The 18,806-nt window shown below is 43.5% G+C and overlaps 1 protein-coding gene across 1 annotated transcript; it reads left to right on the top strand.

The window, feature by feature from the left end:
- The first annotated feature begins 1,743 nt into the window (after positions 1–1,743).
- LOC121003478 (glycine N-acyltransferase-like) lies at positions 1,744–17,868 on the top strand. The gene is made up of 5 exons (XM_040435358.1): positions 1,744–1,827; positions 9,751–9,858; positions 9,933–10,059; positions 13,931–14,069; positions 16,015–17,868. Exons 3-5 carry the CDS (start codon positions 9,936–9,938, stop codon positions 16,412–16,414), a joined length of 663 nt encoding a protein of 220 aa, XP_040291292.1. The 5' UTR covers positions 1,744–1,827; positions 9,751–9,858; positions 9,933–9,935; the 3' UTR covers positions 16,415–17,868.
- Positions 17,869–18,806: the final 938 nt, after the last annotated feature.

Genomic DNA, 18,806 nt, shown 5'->3' on the forward strand with positions numbered 1-18,806 from the left:
ATAAATGCCATTTCCTGAAGTGAGACAACCCTTTTAAACCATTCTCAGGTGGTGATAATTTAATATACCAACATGCCAGTTCCTCCAGACCAAGACTATTTAATATTGTAACTGCAGAGGGATAGTTAAAATAAAATCCTGGCCCTTTCTATGTGAGCACATGAAGTAAATGATTGATTCTTGCATATTGTGACTAGGGGCCAGGCGAGGGAAAGTATGTGCACGGTTTAACCTCTTAGTGATCACCAATGCACCTTTTTTAAAGCAGTCTCTAAGGGGCTTTAGGACTTCACATGACCGTGTGAAGCCCGTGCCCATGCTGTAGATCGCAAATTGCAGTCCGCAATGCACAGGCACTGACCGTGGCCCAGCCGGATGGGGATCGCGGACCCAATCACTTGAACAGGTCCGCGATCCTACCGTTCCGCAAAAAGATAGAGCAAGTTCTATCTTTTTGCGGTGCGGCGGCATGGAACGGAACCCCAGGAAGCACTCCATAGTTCTTCCGTAGTGTTCCGTTCCGTGCTTCAATTCCGCACTGTTCCACATCTCTGGATTTGCAGACCTATTGAAGTGAATATAACAGGGGAGCAGGGAAAGGAAAGTTCAGCGGCACTACCTACACACACCTGTGTCTTCATGCATCCGTGTCAAACCCAGGGGAGGCAGCCGCGACGGGGGACCCAGCAGGAAGTGGTGCTCAGCGTAACAAAGCGGTATATGAGTAGAGGTTGAGAAAGAGACGCGGCACTCACCGGACTTCTTGATGCTGGTGGCTGTTTATTTACAGGTGAAGCATCATGCGCAGGCAGGGGGGGGCGGGAAGGCCACAGTGTGCGTCGGCGGCGACGGCCGTTTCGCGCTGGAATAGCGCTTCTTCTATCCGGCCAGAAGAAGCGCTATTCCAGCGCGAAACGGCCGCCGACGCACACTGTGGCCTTTCGCCCCCCCTGCCTGCGCATGATGCTTCACCTGTAAATAAACAGCCACCAGCATCAAGAAGTCCGGTGAGTGCCACGTCTCTTTCTCAACCTCTACTCTATTGCAGTGAATGGGTCCACATCCGTGATGCGGAATGCACCAGGAACGGTGCCCGTGTATTGCGGATCCGCAATACGGCAACGGGCAGCACACGTTTGTGTGAATGAGCCCATCGCCTTTTTATGCAGAGTAGGGGCTTGGCTCTCACATATGCTGCCTTTTGCTTATTTGCAATGTAGTTTAATGAAAACTACAAGGAAACCTGCAAAAATCAAGCCCTTACCCAACTCTGTAAAAATAAAAATAAAAAAGTTATTGGTCTTGGGATGCAGCAATGCAAAAACATTTTCTTCTTTATAAACAGGGTTTTTATTGTGAAAACGTAGTAAAAACAAAACAATATTTATTTGGTATCTCTGTAATTGTAGTATCATGTTATCTATGCCTCAAACTGTATAACATAAAAACTCAGTGAAAGTATTGCCTTTTTTTTATCTAACTCCATTCAAGAGTTAAAAAAAGTTAATCAGTAAGTTGCTACTATTAAAAACTACAGCTTGTCCCACAAGAAACAAAACTCCATACGACTACATAGACCAAAAAATAAAATTAAAGGTTAAGTTGGACAAAGAAAAATTGAAATAAAAAAAATCGCTTGGTCAGCAAGGCCCAAAACAGGCTGGTCACTAAGGGGTTAAGCATTAATGCTCAGGGTGGCCTAAACTTACCCTGCAGTACATCCCACTTCCACTTTGAGCCAGAAATTCCATCACTTCGGCTCTGCAGCTTCTTGGCTCTAGTTTTGAAGATTGTATTGCACTTGGCAAGAAGGCAATTCAAGGAAAGGTAGGCAGTAGCTGGATAGACTTCTGTGTATACTGCATGTCCACTGTAGCCACTGTGTGCTAAAGAGGAGCGGGACGTTAACATACTTTTATATTACAATGCTGCTCTCTCTCATGAGAGAGGGTGTTTTGATGATAAACTTTTACCTTTTGGAAAGCTGCAACCTGAAGGTGATTTTTGTTTTTTAATTTATCTTTAAAGGGAGTCTGTCACCACCACAGCGCTTACATTGTCCTGTAGCACACCTATACATGAATGGAATGGTACCTTTGTCTTTTTCTTTACACTTGCAGAAGCTGGAAAAACTAACTTTGATTCATATCCCTTGCGTCATCCTTCGGGCTGGCCGAGATCCCGCGCCTGTGCACTGCCTCGCCGGGCCGGGGCATGCACACTGCGATGCCCATTGCTGGCACGGCATAGCTTTAAATACTGCGCATGCGCTGGCGAATGGCACGAAACCAGCGGCAATGTGGCATTTGCCGGCGCATGCGCAGTAGTTAAGGGGATGCCGTGCCCACAATGGGCATCGCAGTGTGCATGCTCCAGCCTGTCGAGGCAGTGCACAGGAGCGGGATCTCGGACCGAAGGATGACGCAAGGGAATAGGAGGGTGGGCAGAGGCTGGGGCGAGGAAACAATGAAAAAAGGCAGAGCAGCCTGGGCTCCAACACAGTGAACGCCGCCCTGGGCACTTGCGAGTGCTCATTTACATATGAATTAAACTTTGTTTTTCCAGTTTCTGCAAGTCTAAAGAAAAAGACAAAGGTACCATTCCATTCATGTATAGGTGTGCTACAGGACAATGTAAGCGCTGTGTATGGCCATATGGAGGTGACAGACTCTCTTTAATTTTGTATTCATTTTTTGCAGGATCCATAGGACTTTCATATGATGTAAAGAGGTTTTCCAGGAGTTGAAAGTACTTTAATTCACTGCCTAACCATATGGGCATGTGAAGTAGAGATAAATGAGTACTTTTGCAGTTTGCAGTTTTTTTATTTAATTTTTTTCAGTACATGAATCCCCTGGTGTGCACTGCTTGTTTGCCCCTTGAACGTTAGGTTTCTGGACATGTCTGCAGTCCTGGAACTACAGTTCCCAGAATTCAACACATTTGCGTCTCCACTGGCGTTGTACCCACCAGTACAACTTGTACCCACCAGTACAAATTGTAGCTCCTACTCATTGGTTCATTTAGTATGCCCCATGCGCTTTGAGAAAGAACAAGTGATCCTGCCCTTGTATGTGAGTTGTGGCAACATGTCCACTGAGGGAAGGAACAAGCGGAGAACAATCATGTTGGATGGGCAGCACATGATCGGGGATGTTGCCGGAATAGGGGAGCAAGTGTCACATGACCACTGATCCATTACTGCAAAAAGTGGTCACGTGACACTTGTTCCCTTATTCTGTCAACATCCCTGGTCATGTAGTGTACATTCAGCACATGATTTTCCTCTGCCCTTTGTTGTGGAAATTTCATTAAGATGTGTTTCTAATATATTGTGTATTGTTATCATGTCTCTCAGTGTCAGGGTAAACCATTGGAGTGGATATCTTCCTGTGTATGTCCTGTCACAGCTGCTGGGCGCAGAGGTCTCCGTCGGTGAATGGTCCATGTGCTAAGCGCTGGGCTGTGGGCCAGGGGAGACTGATGTGTTCAGCAGAGCAGTGTTTTGTTGGCTGATGTATGGGCGCCGGCTAGGGACCCTGCCGGCTTGGCGTGGATGCATTTGTTAAGAGAACAATATATGAAAGGAACGTGCGTTTGTTGTCTCTAGTGCGCCTGATCAGCCGCCGGAGATAATGACGTTGTCCTGTAAATAAACATGCATGAGGATCATAGTAATTTTATCTGCCATTGATCACTGAGCAAGGCTGGATAAAGTTCGCTCCAGTGGTTATAGGATACATGTGTTTGTTGGCTAGGTTATTCTAAATGATGGTGTCTTGTCTTCCTGTATGTCATCACTTCCTGTATGTCATCACTTCCTGCATCCTTGTTATGGGCCAGCCCCTTTCACACCTTTTGTGAGAAAATAAAAGAAACAGACTGCTCAGCAAGAATTCAACATGGTAACACCTGTGTCCAACTCTGACTGCGGTTGAGGGATTTTTACCTTTCCTTACACAAAGTTTGATGAGAGCAGATTTCAAATATTAATATTTCTATTTCACCTTTCCCACCCTCAATGTACATGTTGTTAAAACTTGTAAATGGGAATGTTAATAAAACCAAGACCTATTGATGTTGGAATCTTCTCCTCTTATTAACATTCCCATAAAAACGACATAGGACACTTATCCGTCAAACCCCCTTTGTGCACATAGGAGTAACTGTTTGAGATGAGACTGCTCCATATTCAGCAGGCGCCGGCTGTGTAATACAGTTGATATCCTAATGCAATATCTGAGATAAGTCTGCAGTGGGGACAGTACACAGAGAATGGAAGGGCGAACCATTTCTTCCTCTCGGGGCACACCCTGGTGATAGTCTTCTTCCTGGTGGTGGTTCAGAGTGACATTGGTGTTGGTGAGTAGTGGGGTGCAAGGCCGATCGACAGGAATGGCAGTGAGTGGCAATGTAGTACTATAGCAATGCAAGTGTTGGTAAATGCAAGGATGAGGCTGGATTTGGAATAAACAGCAGTTTTTTTACTAAAGTGGCAGCAAAATACAAATACATGCACTCTTAGTAGTTGTCACAGTTCAGACAATACATGGACAAACATCTTACACAGGTTGTAATTAGGCATGAGCGAAACGACTTCGAATGAAACATCCGAACTCGATTCGCATAAAACTTTGTTTCAATACTGTACGGAGCGAGTGCTCCGTACAGTATTAGAATGTCCGTAACAGTAACACTTGGAACCGAACCCGAGTTCAGGAAATGTTTTTTTACAGTATAAATCAATTTCTGAAGTTATTATGCGAAGTCTCGCGAGACTTTGCAAATTAATAACTTCAGCTCATCGGAGCCAATACATTCCAATACTGTACGAATCGCTCACTCCATACAGTATTGAAATGAAGTTTTATGCAAATCGACTTTGGATGTTTTATCCGAAGTCGATTCGCTCATCCCTAGTTGTAATTTCCACAATTCTCACAGCTGCAAAGGTGGTAGACAAGCCTAGATGTTTCCTGTTCGAGTCAGTCTTCCAGTATCTGATACTTTACTCACAGTAAACAGTACTACAGGCTTCGTACAGATGAGCAGTCTGTCACACACGCACGCCAGGTTTCCAGTTCTAACAGTCAAGATGCTATGGAGTCTAGCAGCTAGATGCAGATTTAACTCCACAGACTTGAAGCATGCACCTCTCCTCTCAAAGGCTAGTACACTCCAAAATGACTCAATTGCTTTCGCACAGGTTTGGTTTAGGCTCTGTCTCAAGCTGGCTAGATAATCTTTAATAATAAAGAACTAAAAAATATTAAAAAGTCAACTCACCCCCCCCTTTTCCCAGTTTTACATATAAAATAAAAAAATAGACATAATTAATATTGCCTCATCCAAAAATGTCCAAAGTATTAAAATATAAACATATTTATCACGCGCGATGATGTACACGGTGCGATGATGATGAGTCTGAACATGGTCTCTTAACATAACATCGCGGTGTGGTGGGGTGTAATCCACCTGTCCACAGCGCAATGTAGTTATCTGCCGTCCATTTGGATTAAGAGGGGTTAACTGTGTGTTGTCGTATTCTATGTCTCTTATGTCATGTCCAGTTCCCAGCCACTGACCTGGTACTTTTTACCCTGACCTATATTTAACAAGTTTCTATGCATTCTGACCATCTGCCCATTTTTAGACGAGTCTGTGGGCTGGTATGTGTATCCGCATTTGGGCTGCTTTCGCACTGGCGTTCGGGGTTCCGCTTGTGAGTTTTGCTTTTGGGGCTGTCGCGGGCGGCCCCGAGCGGATCCGTGGACCCCCGGTTTATTCTGGGTGGATACGGATCCGCTCGGAGTGCAGCGGTTTGGCTCCGCCTGGCCTCCATTCCGCTCGGCAGGCGGACGCCCGGGCGCAATTTCCAGCGTTCGGGTGTCCGCCTGGTTGCGCGGAGCCAGACGGATCCATCCGGGCCTGCAGTGTGGGTCGGTGGGCGCGGATCCGTTTGAAGTTGACACAATGTGGCACGATTTCGAGCGGGTCCGTCTCCCGCTGGCTTTTCGGTGTGGGGTCTGGACGGGTCCGTCTGGTTAATTTGCACACTTGGAACTCCTCTGAACCATGGTGCAGACGGATCTGTCTTTGAGCGGATCCCTATGTCTGCATTGTGGGAGCGGATCCGTCTGTGCATCCACTAGACGGATCCGCTCTGAGCGCGGGCGTGGGAGCAGCCTCAAATGTGCCGCCGCGGTCATGTGGCGCATCGCGTGACCGCTCCGTCACTAAGGCTTGCCTGCGTTGCTGGGGTGGGGCGTCCACCACTGCTTGTGGTGCTGCAGTGGGGGCGTTGCCTCAGCGACGCTCGTGACATTGCGGTCGCGTGCTGTCATGTGATCGCCGCATAACTAGTCCTCCGCCCCTTGGAGTTTGAGGCCTCATGTTCTGTTGATGCTGCTGTCATTCAGATGTTTGGCCGCACCTACTGCACTGCCCTCGGCTCCTCCTCCGTATGACTACATGGGCTACTGATTGGTTTTTCTGGGATGGTCAGAGTGTGTCGTATGATGCACCTCTGACACTGCGGTCATGTGCTTGCTCACATGCTCACTCTGTCATCTTAGTCCTGCCTCCATTAGGTGCTTTTGGTTCTATTGATTGGCCCTTAGGTACTGGGGCTTCAATTCCATTGGTGCTGATGTCATTCAGGTCCTGCAATTTTAATTTTCCTCTACACACCTGTGTGGGCACTATATAGGGGAGATGTTTTTATGTGTTTCCGTATCCCCGGAAGAAGCCAGATCTACTGGCGAAACGGCGTTGGGTCAGGAGTTGGCCGAGAGATCATTGCACCAGTCAGGGTATGTTTATACTTTGTCCTTTTCATTCCAACCTCCATCTCCACAATTGCCTCCTTTGCACTTTGTTTGGGGCGTTGCTGCTATGAGGTTTTGTGATATGCTTTTTCAGCTAGCATCCTTTTTTCCCTGTTATTTCGTGCACTGATCTCCCGGCCTCTCCTTGGGTCTTGCTACTCATCTGTGTGTCCCGCCTTGTGCTGCCTGTTTTATTATATATGTATGTATTGTTTATATGTTTATATATACTTGCAATAAAGTTTTTTGGATCTTCATACATATGTAAGTTAGTTTTATTCATTTTTTTGGTGATTAATATTTATCACGTGCGGCAAACTTGTTTAAGTATGTTTTTTTTTTAAGTAAAACATAATAAAAATGACACACATTTTGAGGTGTTCAGAAGAAGAGCTAAACTATTAAAGTTAATCTTTTAGTATGATCAAGTCAAAGTCCTGACCATAATCCAATATAAATGTTGTGGAAGGATCTGAAGCGGGCAGTTCATGGAAGGAACCCACCGCCATTCTGGAAGAATAGGATAAAATTCCTCTAAGCCAATGTGCAGAACTAATCAATAATTACATTTAGTTGCAGTTATTGCTGCACAAGAGGTCACATCAGATACTGAAAGCAAAGGTTCACATACTTTACCACTCACAGACATGTAATAATAAATAAATGCCCAAGTCTTAGACTTTTGACTCATTTGTTTGATTTGGTATCTACTTTTATGACTTGTGTGACAATCTGATGCAGTTTTAGGTCAAATTTATGCAAAAATATAGTGCTATATGATCTGTACCTACATGCAGCAAAGGTGCAGATTGTGTCTTCTCGGAAGTATTGACATCACAGGGTTCCATAGCAATTGTGTGAATGCAGCAGTTAAGGGTTTTATAGTGACAGGGAAATTATTATTTAGAATCTGTTCTGGTGCCTGCATTTTGTGGTCTAGTCTGGGGTCTCTAGTTTAGGATTCTGGTCTAGGGTCTGTATTTGTTTAGGGATTTTTTTTCGGAGGACTGCATTTATTTAGGGGTCTGGTCTGGGATCTGAATTAATGTTGGGATTTGGTCAGAGGTATAAATTAATTTTGGGAACCTGGTCTAGAGTCTGATTTAATTTTGTGGTCTGATCAGGGGTCTGCATTTATTTAGGACTCCCACCTTGATTCTGGATTAATGTTAGGGATTGGTCTTGGGTCTGAGTTTATTTTGAGCCCGGTCTAAAGTATGAATTAATTTTATGTTCTGATATGGGGTTTGATGCATGCCTCCTTTGTCCTTTTCTACTTAAGTGGATAATAGTGTGTGTGGTACATTACTATTGTAGTGTATTTTTATGCTATGTTTATGTAGTACCCAGTGACCTCATATGTGGTTGGCAGAGACAGGGTTCCTTCCCTCTTGGCAGGAGGGGGCTGGTCCTACTTCCTGTCTAGAGGGAGGTTCTAGTCTAGCGAGTGAGGTAGCAAGTCCATGTGCTCCTTCTTCTTAGTCCTCAGGATGCAGAGACTAGCTGATCTCTGAGAAAGTTACTGCTTCTGCTACAGCAACACAGAAAGAAGGAAAGACAAGAACTTGGAATCTGCATGGCCAAGCATAGGAGTCATCAAGGTAACCTGCGATTACAGGCTTTGTTTTTGTGAGGGCAGGGGCGTAACTATAGGGGAAGCGGCTGCTTTGGGGCCCTGAACCCCGAATGGGCCCATCCAGGAGGAGGAAGACTAAAAGATTTTGTCTGGGCCCCCTCAACAGTATTACACAATGAAATTATATCAAGTGACAGTGTAGAAAACGGATGGAACAGCTGCCGGGCCTGGTCTGTGAGAGCGATCTTTACTAGCCACAGGAATAGGGGCGGCATGAATGGAAGGGGTTGCGAAAAAATTACTGGGGGAGGGGGGGCCCCATTCAAAAATATGCTGTGGGGCCCAGTCATTTCTAGCTACGCCACTGTGTGAGGGTATGCGGTTAAGCCACCCATATCCTGGCCAGACATGCCTCTAAAGACCTGTATCCCACAGTACAGCCACAATTACTAGATTACAGTTGGCAGCAAGAGATTCCAAGCGAGAGAGAGACTTTAGCAAGATAGCATACCAAGACTGCTATTACTTGCCACTTTGCCAGCCTCCATACCTCACCACCTGGGAAAAGGATTTGCACTGTGTACAGATTGTTGTTGGCTGTACTACAACTACTATTCTGCAGTCCAGTAAAAAGAGAAATTTTTTCCTTTTTCTCTGGCCTGGTTTCCTGACTTCTACCACAGCATACGCTAGCCATTGCACTACTATTTCTCCTGTCAGGCACCCATACAACCATCCAGATGAAGTGCACCCCAAACTACTATCAGGCAGGAGCCCCAACTATAGGGAGTGCCTCGAGGGAAGAGAGGGTGCACCCTTCTCTCACTGCACCAGCCCTAGGGAGCAACGGCCTGAGGGAAACAACTGTGACACATCCTATAGTCAGTACCACTACCGCTACCATCCAAAGCTCCGGCTCCTCAAGGGCCCACTGCATGTGTACTACCAGTTTCGTCTGTTTTCAACTCCCCTCCCCTCTAAATTTTATCTCTGAATCTGCCACTGCGGGCAGCAATTCATGGCAGTAGGGCTGTCAGTCTGCAGAGGAGAAAAGCAAGTCTTTTTTTGATAACTAGAACATAACATACTTCTTTTTATTTTTTTTCCTCTTTCCTTCAACAAGGGAGTGACTACAATTTTTTGATGGGACCATCTTCATTGGTGAGAAGCCTGTGTTTTGTGCAGAATGCTTTTCCTGACCTGCTCTGCAAAGCTAATCACCCTAAGAAAACTACTGACTTATAGTTTTCCAGAATCACTGAAGGTAGAAAATTATATGGTATGGCTTAAGAATCTGTCTTAGACTAGTAAGTACTCTTCTGAATTACTTATTTTGGCCATCTGCAGGTACATGGTGCAATACATCATGTGGTCTGCAATAACCCCTTCAAACTTCAAGTGATAGTGGACCAGTGGCAAGAATTTACTTCTGTCATATGTCGCCCCCCACTGGAGGTAAGTGGGCACACGGTTTATGTTTTCTTGTAAACAATATAATGCTTATTACAATTTTCTGTTTCCTTTCTTAGGAAATGACAAATGCCTTGGACCCTTACAACAACACTTATTTTCTCTTCAGTAAAGATCCACAGAAACTTAGCCAAATGCTTGAAGAACCTGTCACTGTAAACTGGAGGCAGAAACTACAGATACAAGGTAAGACTAGTGGGTGTAGTACACAATATCGTGCTCTCCTTAAATGATGGGCTGGAGCCGACTCCTACTGTCATCATCACAGGTGCCGTATGGCGCGAGCATGCTCCCCAAGCACATAGGCAGACTGGGAACTTAAAGTGACAAAAAGCCTAAAAGTGTCCCTGTGTTGTATGCACATACAAATTGACAGGTAGGGCAAGAAATACTGTTGTGCAGCACAAAATGCTGCCCCAGCAGAACCAAATTCACAGTGCCACTGCATTTAACTCTATTACCATTTTGAGGAAGGTAATACAGTTGAATGCAGAAGAGCACTTTCTTCTGCCAGCCAGGTGTATAAATACCAGAAGCTCCTAGCATTAATTAGTGCTGAGAGCATCAGATCAATGTGTACCCGACTGGCAGCTGTAAGGAGGACTTGGGCAGCTCCTTGGGCATTGGCCCACCAGGAAATTTCCCTTTAGGGTCTATGGCCAGTCCACCCCTGCCCAGGCAACCTGTGGATGTTTTAGGCACCTTCCCCAGTAGCAAGGTGCCTGAACAATAAGGTTCATAATTTGCTAGTTCCCTGAGGTGTACTGTTTTTGTTGTCTGCTGGTGACCTCGACCTCTTTCCTGACTCTGATGCTTTGTTGCCTGACCTGATCTCGCACAAACTATGCCCCCCTGACCTTGATCTGTTTCTGACTATGAGTTTTCCCTGTTTCTTAAGTGCTATGTATCGGTGTCTCTTGACCCCTGTGGGTCAGCAGCCAACCACACAGAGACTACTCCAAGAGGTAGTAACCTGATAGGATTCCTGCAGCAAAGTCCAGATCCCTGTATAGAAGTTAAAGGATCATATAGAAAGGTAGGAAACTAAAGGTGAAATCCAGCTTCCCATAAAAAACTGTCTTTATTTCTTCAGCGGTAAAAGCATATTCATTACACCAAAGATCTACGCGTTTCGGACAGTAAAATCTTAGTCCTTAATCATGGCATAAAACTTTTATGTCATGATTAAGGACTAAGATTTTACTGTCCGAAACGCGTAGACCTTTGGTGTAATGAATATGCTTTTACCGCTGAAGAAATAAAGACATTGTTTTTTATGGGAAGCTGGATTTCACCTTTATTTTCCTTAGGAGTTAAAGGATGAATTCCAGGGCACCACCAGGATAATGCCCTTAGGTTTGGCTCAAAGTCAAATCCGTTGCTTGGCACAGTGGTTGTGTAGTGTCTCACTACGTAAGGGTGGGCACTACTAAGGGACATGTTGCCCCCACCTCCTGTGGGAATTTGCTATTGTGTTTTGTATTGCATTGTAATGCATATTTTCATGTTATTTCCTGTGTACCAGGCCTGTTAGGGGTGTAGTTTCTCCTCCCAAGCTGTAGAGGGAGCTAGGGAACCCCCTAGTACAGTGATGGTGAACCTTTTAGAGACCAAGTGCCCAAACTGTAACCCAAAACCCACTTATTGTTCGTAAAGTGCCAACCCGAATACCAATACATTATATATGTACTTTATCATTTAGTTATAATAGCCTGCCTACATTCAATGCGCTGCCTGTGCTGTTCATAGTGCGCCCTGCGCTGATGAATGGCAGGAAAAGTCTAAGACATATTGGTACACCTTAAACTTTTTCCAGGGTGTGGGTGCCCACAGAGGGATCTGAGTGGCACCTGTGTCATAGGTTCGCCATCACTGCCCTAGTATATATAGTTAGGCCCAGACAGGAAAGAGTTAGTTCAGTCCAGTCCAGGAGGCTAAGTAGCTCAGTCTAGCCTGCCTGAAGTCCTTAGCAAGTGAAGCTCAGAAGTTAGTCCAGGAGAAGAAGTTTCCTCCTGAAGTTATCCTGCATCAAGCAAAGTACAGAGCAGTGCTCATCGTATCCAGCCAAGTAGAAAGCTGAAGGGCAGAAGTTTATTGTACAGCAAGAGGATTTATACCAGAGGAAGGTTTCCCTACCCAAGGATAAAGCCAGCTATTAGGCATCCGGGCCTTGGAGAAAGTCAGACAGGATTCTGCAGAAAGTACAGCCTGATCTGTGAGTTTATTCCCTCTGGGTTATCTTGCCAGGATTATACCTGCCGTTTATGTAAAGCCTGCCTGTTGAAACTTGTATATAGTTGAACTGTTCAGTAAAGAGGAATTCTAGTTCACTACAATCTTGTGTACCTCCATTATTCCTCCTAGCAAATCGGTGTGCCACCGTTACCGGCACTGGCGTCACGAACTGTAAGGGATCTTGCCACAGGCACGCTAAACTTTCAACACCCAGGGCACCTCACCTATCACCTGGCCTGGTCCCTATAGCCAGAGAGTGCCCCAGAGGATCTACGTGCCAGCCTCTCCATCACTGCTGTACGCTTGCCCAGGGTATACTACAAACTGTGTACAAAGAGCAACCCTCGGTCTGTTAACTGACCCCCGTGACCTCACATTCGCTCACCCTGCAGGACTGGCGTACTGCAGTTGCATACCCACTGGTATAACAGGATGTAAGCAAAAGATCATAGGGCTAGACTGACCTGTCCAGGCTTTGACACAAATAGACAGTGGACCCCTACATTAATTTCCTCTTGTGGGTTTAAGGAACCCCATGTTGATACTGAATCTGAAAATCTGATCACGGATCAGATTAAATGTATAAAAGACACAATTTAAAAATATGCTTTTGAATATCTTATTTTTATTATTGAGGGGTTAGGAAAACTTTTTTTCCCAATAATTATTCCAAGTGGGCAATTGCAGACAGCTACCTCATGAGTTTGGTGAGCACTAGGCTACACTACAGAGAGGTTCCAATGTCCCCTTCTGATCCATGGCAATGCTATGTAGATTCAAATCACAATCTACATCAATATCTACATCTTACAGAGCTTGACTAATGGCTGTTTTGCATGAATGTGAGAATGGTGATGTGGATGGTGATTTTCATGACAACAGTGCACTTTACAGAAATCATCTCTCATTTGTGCAGTCTGAAGCGTTAAAGGGATTGTTCAGGAGATATCTTTTTTTTTTTCTTTCTAAAGGCAGGGAATGCGGTTAATAAAAATAAATTATTCAACTTCTCTGGTGGTCCTCACTGGTCTCTGCTCACTTTTCTGTAGCTGCAGCTGATTTGGTCTACCCATGTGACCATTTCAGCCAATCCCTGGCTTCAGCGATCTCATCTGTATGTAGGGCAAGAACATCTCCATATAGAGCGAAGTAAGATGTTAAGAAAACAGTTTTCACATTTTTCACGTTAATTTCTACATTTTGTATAGTTCAACCTCCTTTAAAATATGGCACATATTTTGCCACAATTACCAAAAGTCCAGAAGTTTCTGGAATTCTACCTATTTTTAAGGACAATCCCAGGATACATTTGTCCCGGACACTTTCCTGCAAACACAAAACACTGTTCTACGTTGCCATTCCCCCACCAAACTATGGTACACTGGCACTTCTTTTTAAAATCAGCTGCTATCTACATAAGTAGTCCAATAGATAACGGCTGATGTTATTTACCTCTTCTTGCTCCTACCGGCTCATCTTCAATAGATGTGGCTTCTCTTCAGCAGGGTGCCACTGCGAGCAATCCCAGTGATGCCACCCACAGCTTAAAAGGAGCCTCATATACAAAAAAATTGTTTGGAGGAGCAAGGAGAGTTGATTAATTATAGGGATATGTTAATGAGTTTCCCTCCAGATTTATCATTGACATTTATTTTTTTTAAGTCGCAATCTCACTCCAGGAAGAGGGTGGAGTAGGAAAACTGGAGGAGCTTCTCTAGACACAATTCCCCCCATAGTGTCCTTATAAAAATGTAGAATTCTGTCAGCTTTGTGTTTACTGTATTACTTCTTAAGATATGTACTGTATATGCTTTGCATACAGGATGTCAACCAGAACTAGGGGATGTGCTTCAAAAAATAAGTTCCAGGCATGGAAGCTATATGAAGACGACTAGTAATGTTTTATACATGAGCCATGGCATAAGAAGTGTAAATGAAGTGGATAACCAGAGCAGTAGGAGGTACTCACAGATCTTCTTCAATTTACAGCTATCTTTTATTCTGATCACGCCTAAAACTGTTCTTAGTTTTATATTCTTTAAAACAAGATGAATCTATGGAAGAATCTATAGGTCAATCAGACTCTTTCAGACAATGGTTTGTGGCAGATCAGATATTTTAACAGCCTCTCTCCAATGTATAGCGCAAAATTGGAAATCCTCATCAACTCCTCACATGTCTCAAATAATAAGGAAGGTAAATGTCAATTGTAGCTTTGAAAAAATGATTGCCAGAAGCAACACTATACTTAATAAATACACAAAAAATTAGACACCATGATCTTCATCGAGGTACTTCTCATTATTAGGGTCCATTCACACGTCCGTTGTTTCTTTCCTGATCTGTTCCGTTTTTTGCGGAACAGATCTGGACCAGATCTGTACCCATTCATTTTCAATGGGTCCTGAAAAAAATCGGACAGCTTAATGTCAGATTTTTTTTTCAGGACCCATTGAAAATGAATGGGTCCAGATCTGGTCCAGATCTGTTCCGCAAAAAACGGAACAGATCAGGAAAGAAACAACGGACGTGTGAATGGACCCTTAGACAGATTAGGTTGTGATGTACATTTTTTCCTTTGCATAAGGGACCTAAATTGGTTTTCTAAGTTCTCTCTAGTTACCTATCTTTTTGTTTATTTTATCTCTACTATCATCTACCAGTTTATTTTTTCTTCTACACTTTACATACAGTACACAATACTTTTTGGCTCCAAGCACCAACTAGAAGGTTGCTCCATTGAAGCACAATAAAGAATAGGATGATGCTTTACATAAAATAATGTTATCTGAATAATTGTATTATATTGGAATTTATATTCCCCTTTGATTACCTGATTATAATGGTATTCTGCTTGACACTGTAACAAAACAAACTGTAATGTACTTTCTTTAACCGTTTGAAAAGAAAAACTATTGAAACAGAGATCAATAGTCGATCTAATGTACAGGGGCTACCGAAAAATTATATTGGGTTTGATAGGTATGGTCAGCCAATCCTTACATGTACCCATACAATTACTTCCTTACTACTCCCTGAGAACCTTCCTCATAGTGGTCCATAATCCCCAGCTATATGATCCCCCAAAGAACAATTCCACATTGTACCCATAAGTAGAAGCCATAATGCTATCGAGACTTTTACCCACAGTCTCCATGATTGATAGTCATTACCTCTATCGGTGCATGCCCAGTACTACCATCTGTACTAGCCACAGGGCCTTATAAGTTCCATTCATATCATTAATACTCTTGCTCTCCATGCCCATGCTGCTCAAAGAAACTGACACAGAAGAAGTTACTAATGTAAGCAACCACCTGAGGATGCTTTTCTGCTCCTGCAGGAATGAGCCCACTGGGCTGCCATTAATTGATGACAGTCTAATAGCCACATCCTTCTGCATAATTGTCACTGCCTATGGTGTACGCTGTGACACTGTTGCCACACTTGCGGTTGCCCGCGGCAACGTGTTGCTGTGAGAGCATGCGGTGGCAGTGTCTTGGCCTTCTTGGTGATTGCCATGACATGGTTGCCACGCATGCTGTTGCCGGTGGTAATGTGTGGTTTGGCAATAGTGTCACAGCGTACACCATAGGCCGTGACAATAATGAGCAGTAGCACCATGTGAGCACTACTGTGGGGGGACATTGTGATGGCCTGTACCCTAGTAGAAGAGACAGCTACATTGATGATCTCAGATAGTGAATTATTTGAACAGACATTATGTTATGTATCTACCAAAATGGGATTAGGAACAAATGTTGCACAGAGTTCGTAAAATGTGGGCACTATTGAGAACACGTGGTGCCAAATTCTTTAGCTTGAATAAGAATGTGTCTTTAAGCACTTTTTCTCATCTATTCTGGTCCCTTTGTCACAAACTAACTTATTATCTCCATTTCACAGGGCTATTCACATGCACTTCTCTGCACTAAACCCGGATGAAGCCTACCTTGTCAATGCAGAATGGGGGTTTGGCGGTAATGAACACAGCAAGAATTACATCAAACGATGTATCCAAATGTTGCCTACCATGTGTGCTAGGAAAGAGGCCGGAGAGAAGCCTATTGCCTGGGTATTAAGTGATCAGTCTGGCGAAACTCGCATGGGGTATACTGAGGCCATCTACAGAAGCCAAGGTGTATTCTATAATCTAATTGCAAGGCTGGGCACTACAATGATTTCAAGTGGAGTCCCTCTCTACTGTCATATAGCAGCTGACAACACAAAGAGTCAGGCAGCGTGCAAAGCAGCTGGATTCTTTCCAGTAGGCAGATGGGAGCAATGGTCCTTTCAGCCTTCTTAGGACTTTCTTTTAATTTGTTGTTTGCTATTCCAAGTCCAGACTTGGTATTGTCATTCAGATGTCAGTGCCATGATCAGGGCAATTTTATAGAAAATTTAATAGTAGGCAACAAATAGTAGTATACTGCCAAAAACTGCCATGCACTTTCAAATAATACTTCCATTCAATGCCCACACGGTTCTTAAATAATACTGCCACGCAGTTCATACATTGATAATTATAATGTCCCTGGTAGTCTAGGTCAGTCAAAGATGTGTGTTCCAGAAGTAGAATCCACCCTAGTAGACTTTTACGTAGACTACAATTGGCCATACACATTAGTCTAAAGTTGATCAAATGGATGATTTTAACCAAAACATTAAAAATTAACAATGAACTTTTTAGCTGACTGATGACAGACCAGCATCTTCTGAAAAGAAGCCCCTGTATTTAAAAATGTCATCTGATAACAGATCTATGTGATGTTAAATACTTTTGTGTAAAAAAATAAATAAAAAAAAGGCAAAAGTATTATGGCATTCCTTTATTGGCGACCGTAACCAAATAAATTTGCTTGCAAGCTTTCAGAGCATAGAGGCTCCTTCGTCAGTAAGGCAGTATTTTGGTATGCTGCCTAATGAAGGAACCCCTGTGCTCTGAGGGCTAGCCAATAAAGGGATCACTGCTATAATACTATTGTGTGTCTTTTATAGCACAAAACTATTCAAAGATGACCTTTCATTGGTCCTGACATTACAATTTTAGTACCTGGCAGTGTAGGGCACGATGTCAGTGCGCTTTATTTTTTTTTTTTCAGATGCGCTGCTCCATTCCCCTGCTGTGCCCCCGTTCATTTTTGCTGCCCTTTATGATAATTAATAGCATCGGTACAGGGAGGAGGAGACGGTCGTGATTCTCAAGGAGCGTCTCCTTCTTCCTGAAGGTGAGCTTTTTTTTTCTCCCTGGTTGTGATGCCCCTTGAGAAACACGGCTGTTTCCTCCTCCCTGTACCGATGCTATTAATTATCATAAAGGGCAGCAAAAATGAACGAGGGGCACAGCAGGGGCACATCTGGAAAAAAAAAGCGCACTGACATCTACGCATCATGCCCGTACTACCAGGTACTAATATCATAACATCAGGGCTAGTGGAAGGTCCTCTTTAACATCACATAGATTTTTTTGGCTAACACGGTAACATGCTATTTTGGCTATATGTCTGATAACAGACAAATGATCTTTCTTTGAAAGAATGTTCCCAGAAAGATCTTTTGGCCCTCACACAGTTTCACTGAACATGTATGGCCACTATGAACGACTGTTATGGTCAATTTTGGCTAAAATATGTATGGCCATGTCTGCGGAAAGATCGTTCACCTGATGATTGTTTGTTCAATCGTCCAACTTTCTACTTCTATCCAATGTGTATGGCCACCTTAAGAAAGATATTTATCTAATAAATGTGTTGTTATTTTAACATGGTCTCCGAGCTCTTCTGTAGATTCCACAAACCACATTCATATCTGAAGTGCAGAATGGCTGAACTAGAACTGGTGGCAATGTTTTATTACAATATATATATATATATATATATATATATATATATATATATACACATGTGGAATTATATACATAACAAACAAGTGTGAAACAACTGAAAATATGAAATATTCTAGGTTCTTCAAAGTAGCCACCTTTTGCTTTGATTACTGCTTTGCACACTCTTGGCATTCTCTTGATGAGCTTCAAGAGGTAGTCCCCTGAAATGGTCTTCCAACAGTCTTGAAGGAGTTCCCGGAGATGCTTAGCACTTGTTGGCCCTTTTGCCTTCACTCTGCGGTCCAGCTCACCCCAAACCATCTCGATTAGGTTCAGGTCCGGTGACTGTGGAGGCCAGGTCATCTGGCGCAGCACCCCATCACTCTCCTTCAAATAGCCCTTACTTTCAAAATTTTCCCAATTTTTCGGCTGACTGACTGACCTTCATTTCTTAAAGTAATGATGGGCACTCGTTTTTCTTTACTTAGCTGCTTTTTTCTTGCCATAATATAAATTCTAACAGTCTATTCAGTAGGACTATCAGCTGTGTATCCACCTGACTTCTCCTCAACGCAACTGATGGTCCCAACCCCATTTATAAGGCAAGAAATCCCACTTATTAAACCTGACAGGGCACACCTGTGAAGTGAAAACCATTTCAGGGGACTACCTCTTAAAGCTCATCAAGAGAATGCCAAGAGTGTGCAAAGCAGTAATCAAAGCAAAAGGTGGCTACTTTGAAGAACCTAGAATATTACATATTTTCAGTTGTTTCACACTTGTTTGGTATGTATATAATTCCACATGTGTTAATTCATAGTTTTGATGCCTTCAGTGTGAATCTACAATTTTCATAGTCATAAAAATAAAGAAA

This window comes from Bufo bufo, chromosome 6 (genome assembly GCF_905171765.1).
Source record: "Bufo bufo chromosome 6, aBufBuf1.1, whole genome shotgun sequence".
Taxonomy (NCBI): Eukaryota; Metazoa; Chordata; class Amphibia; order Anura; family Bufonidae; genus Bufo; species Bufo bufo.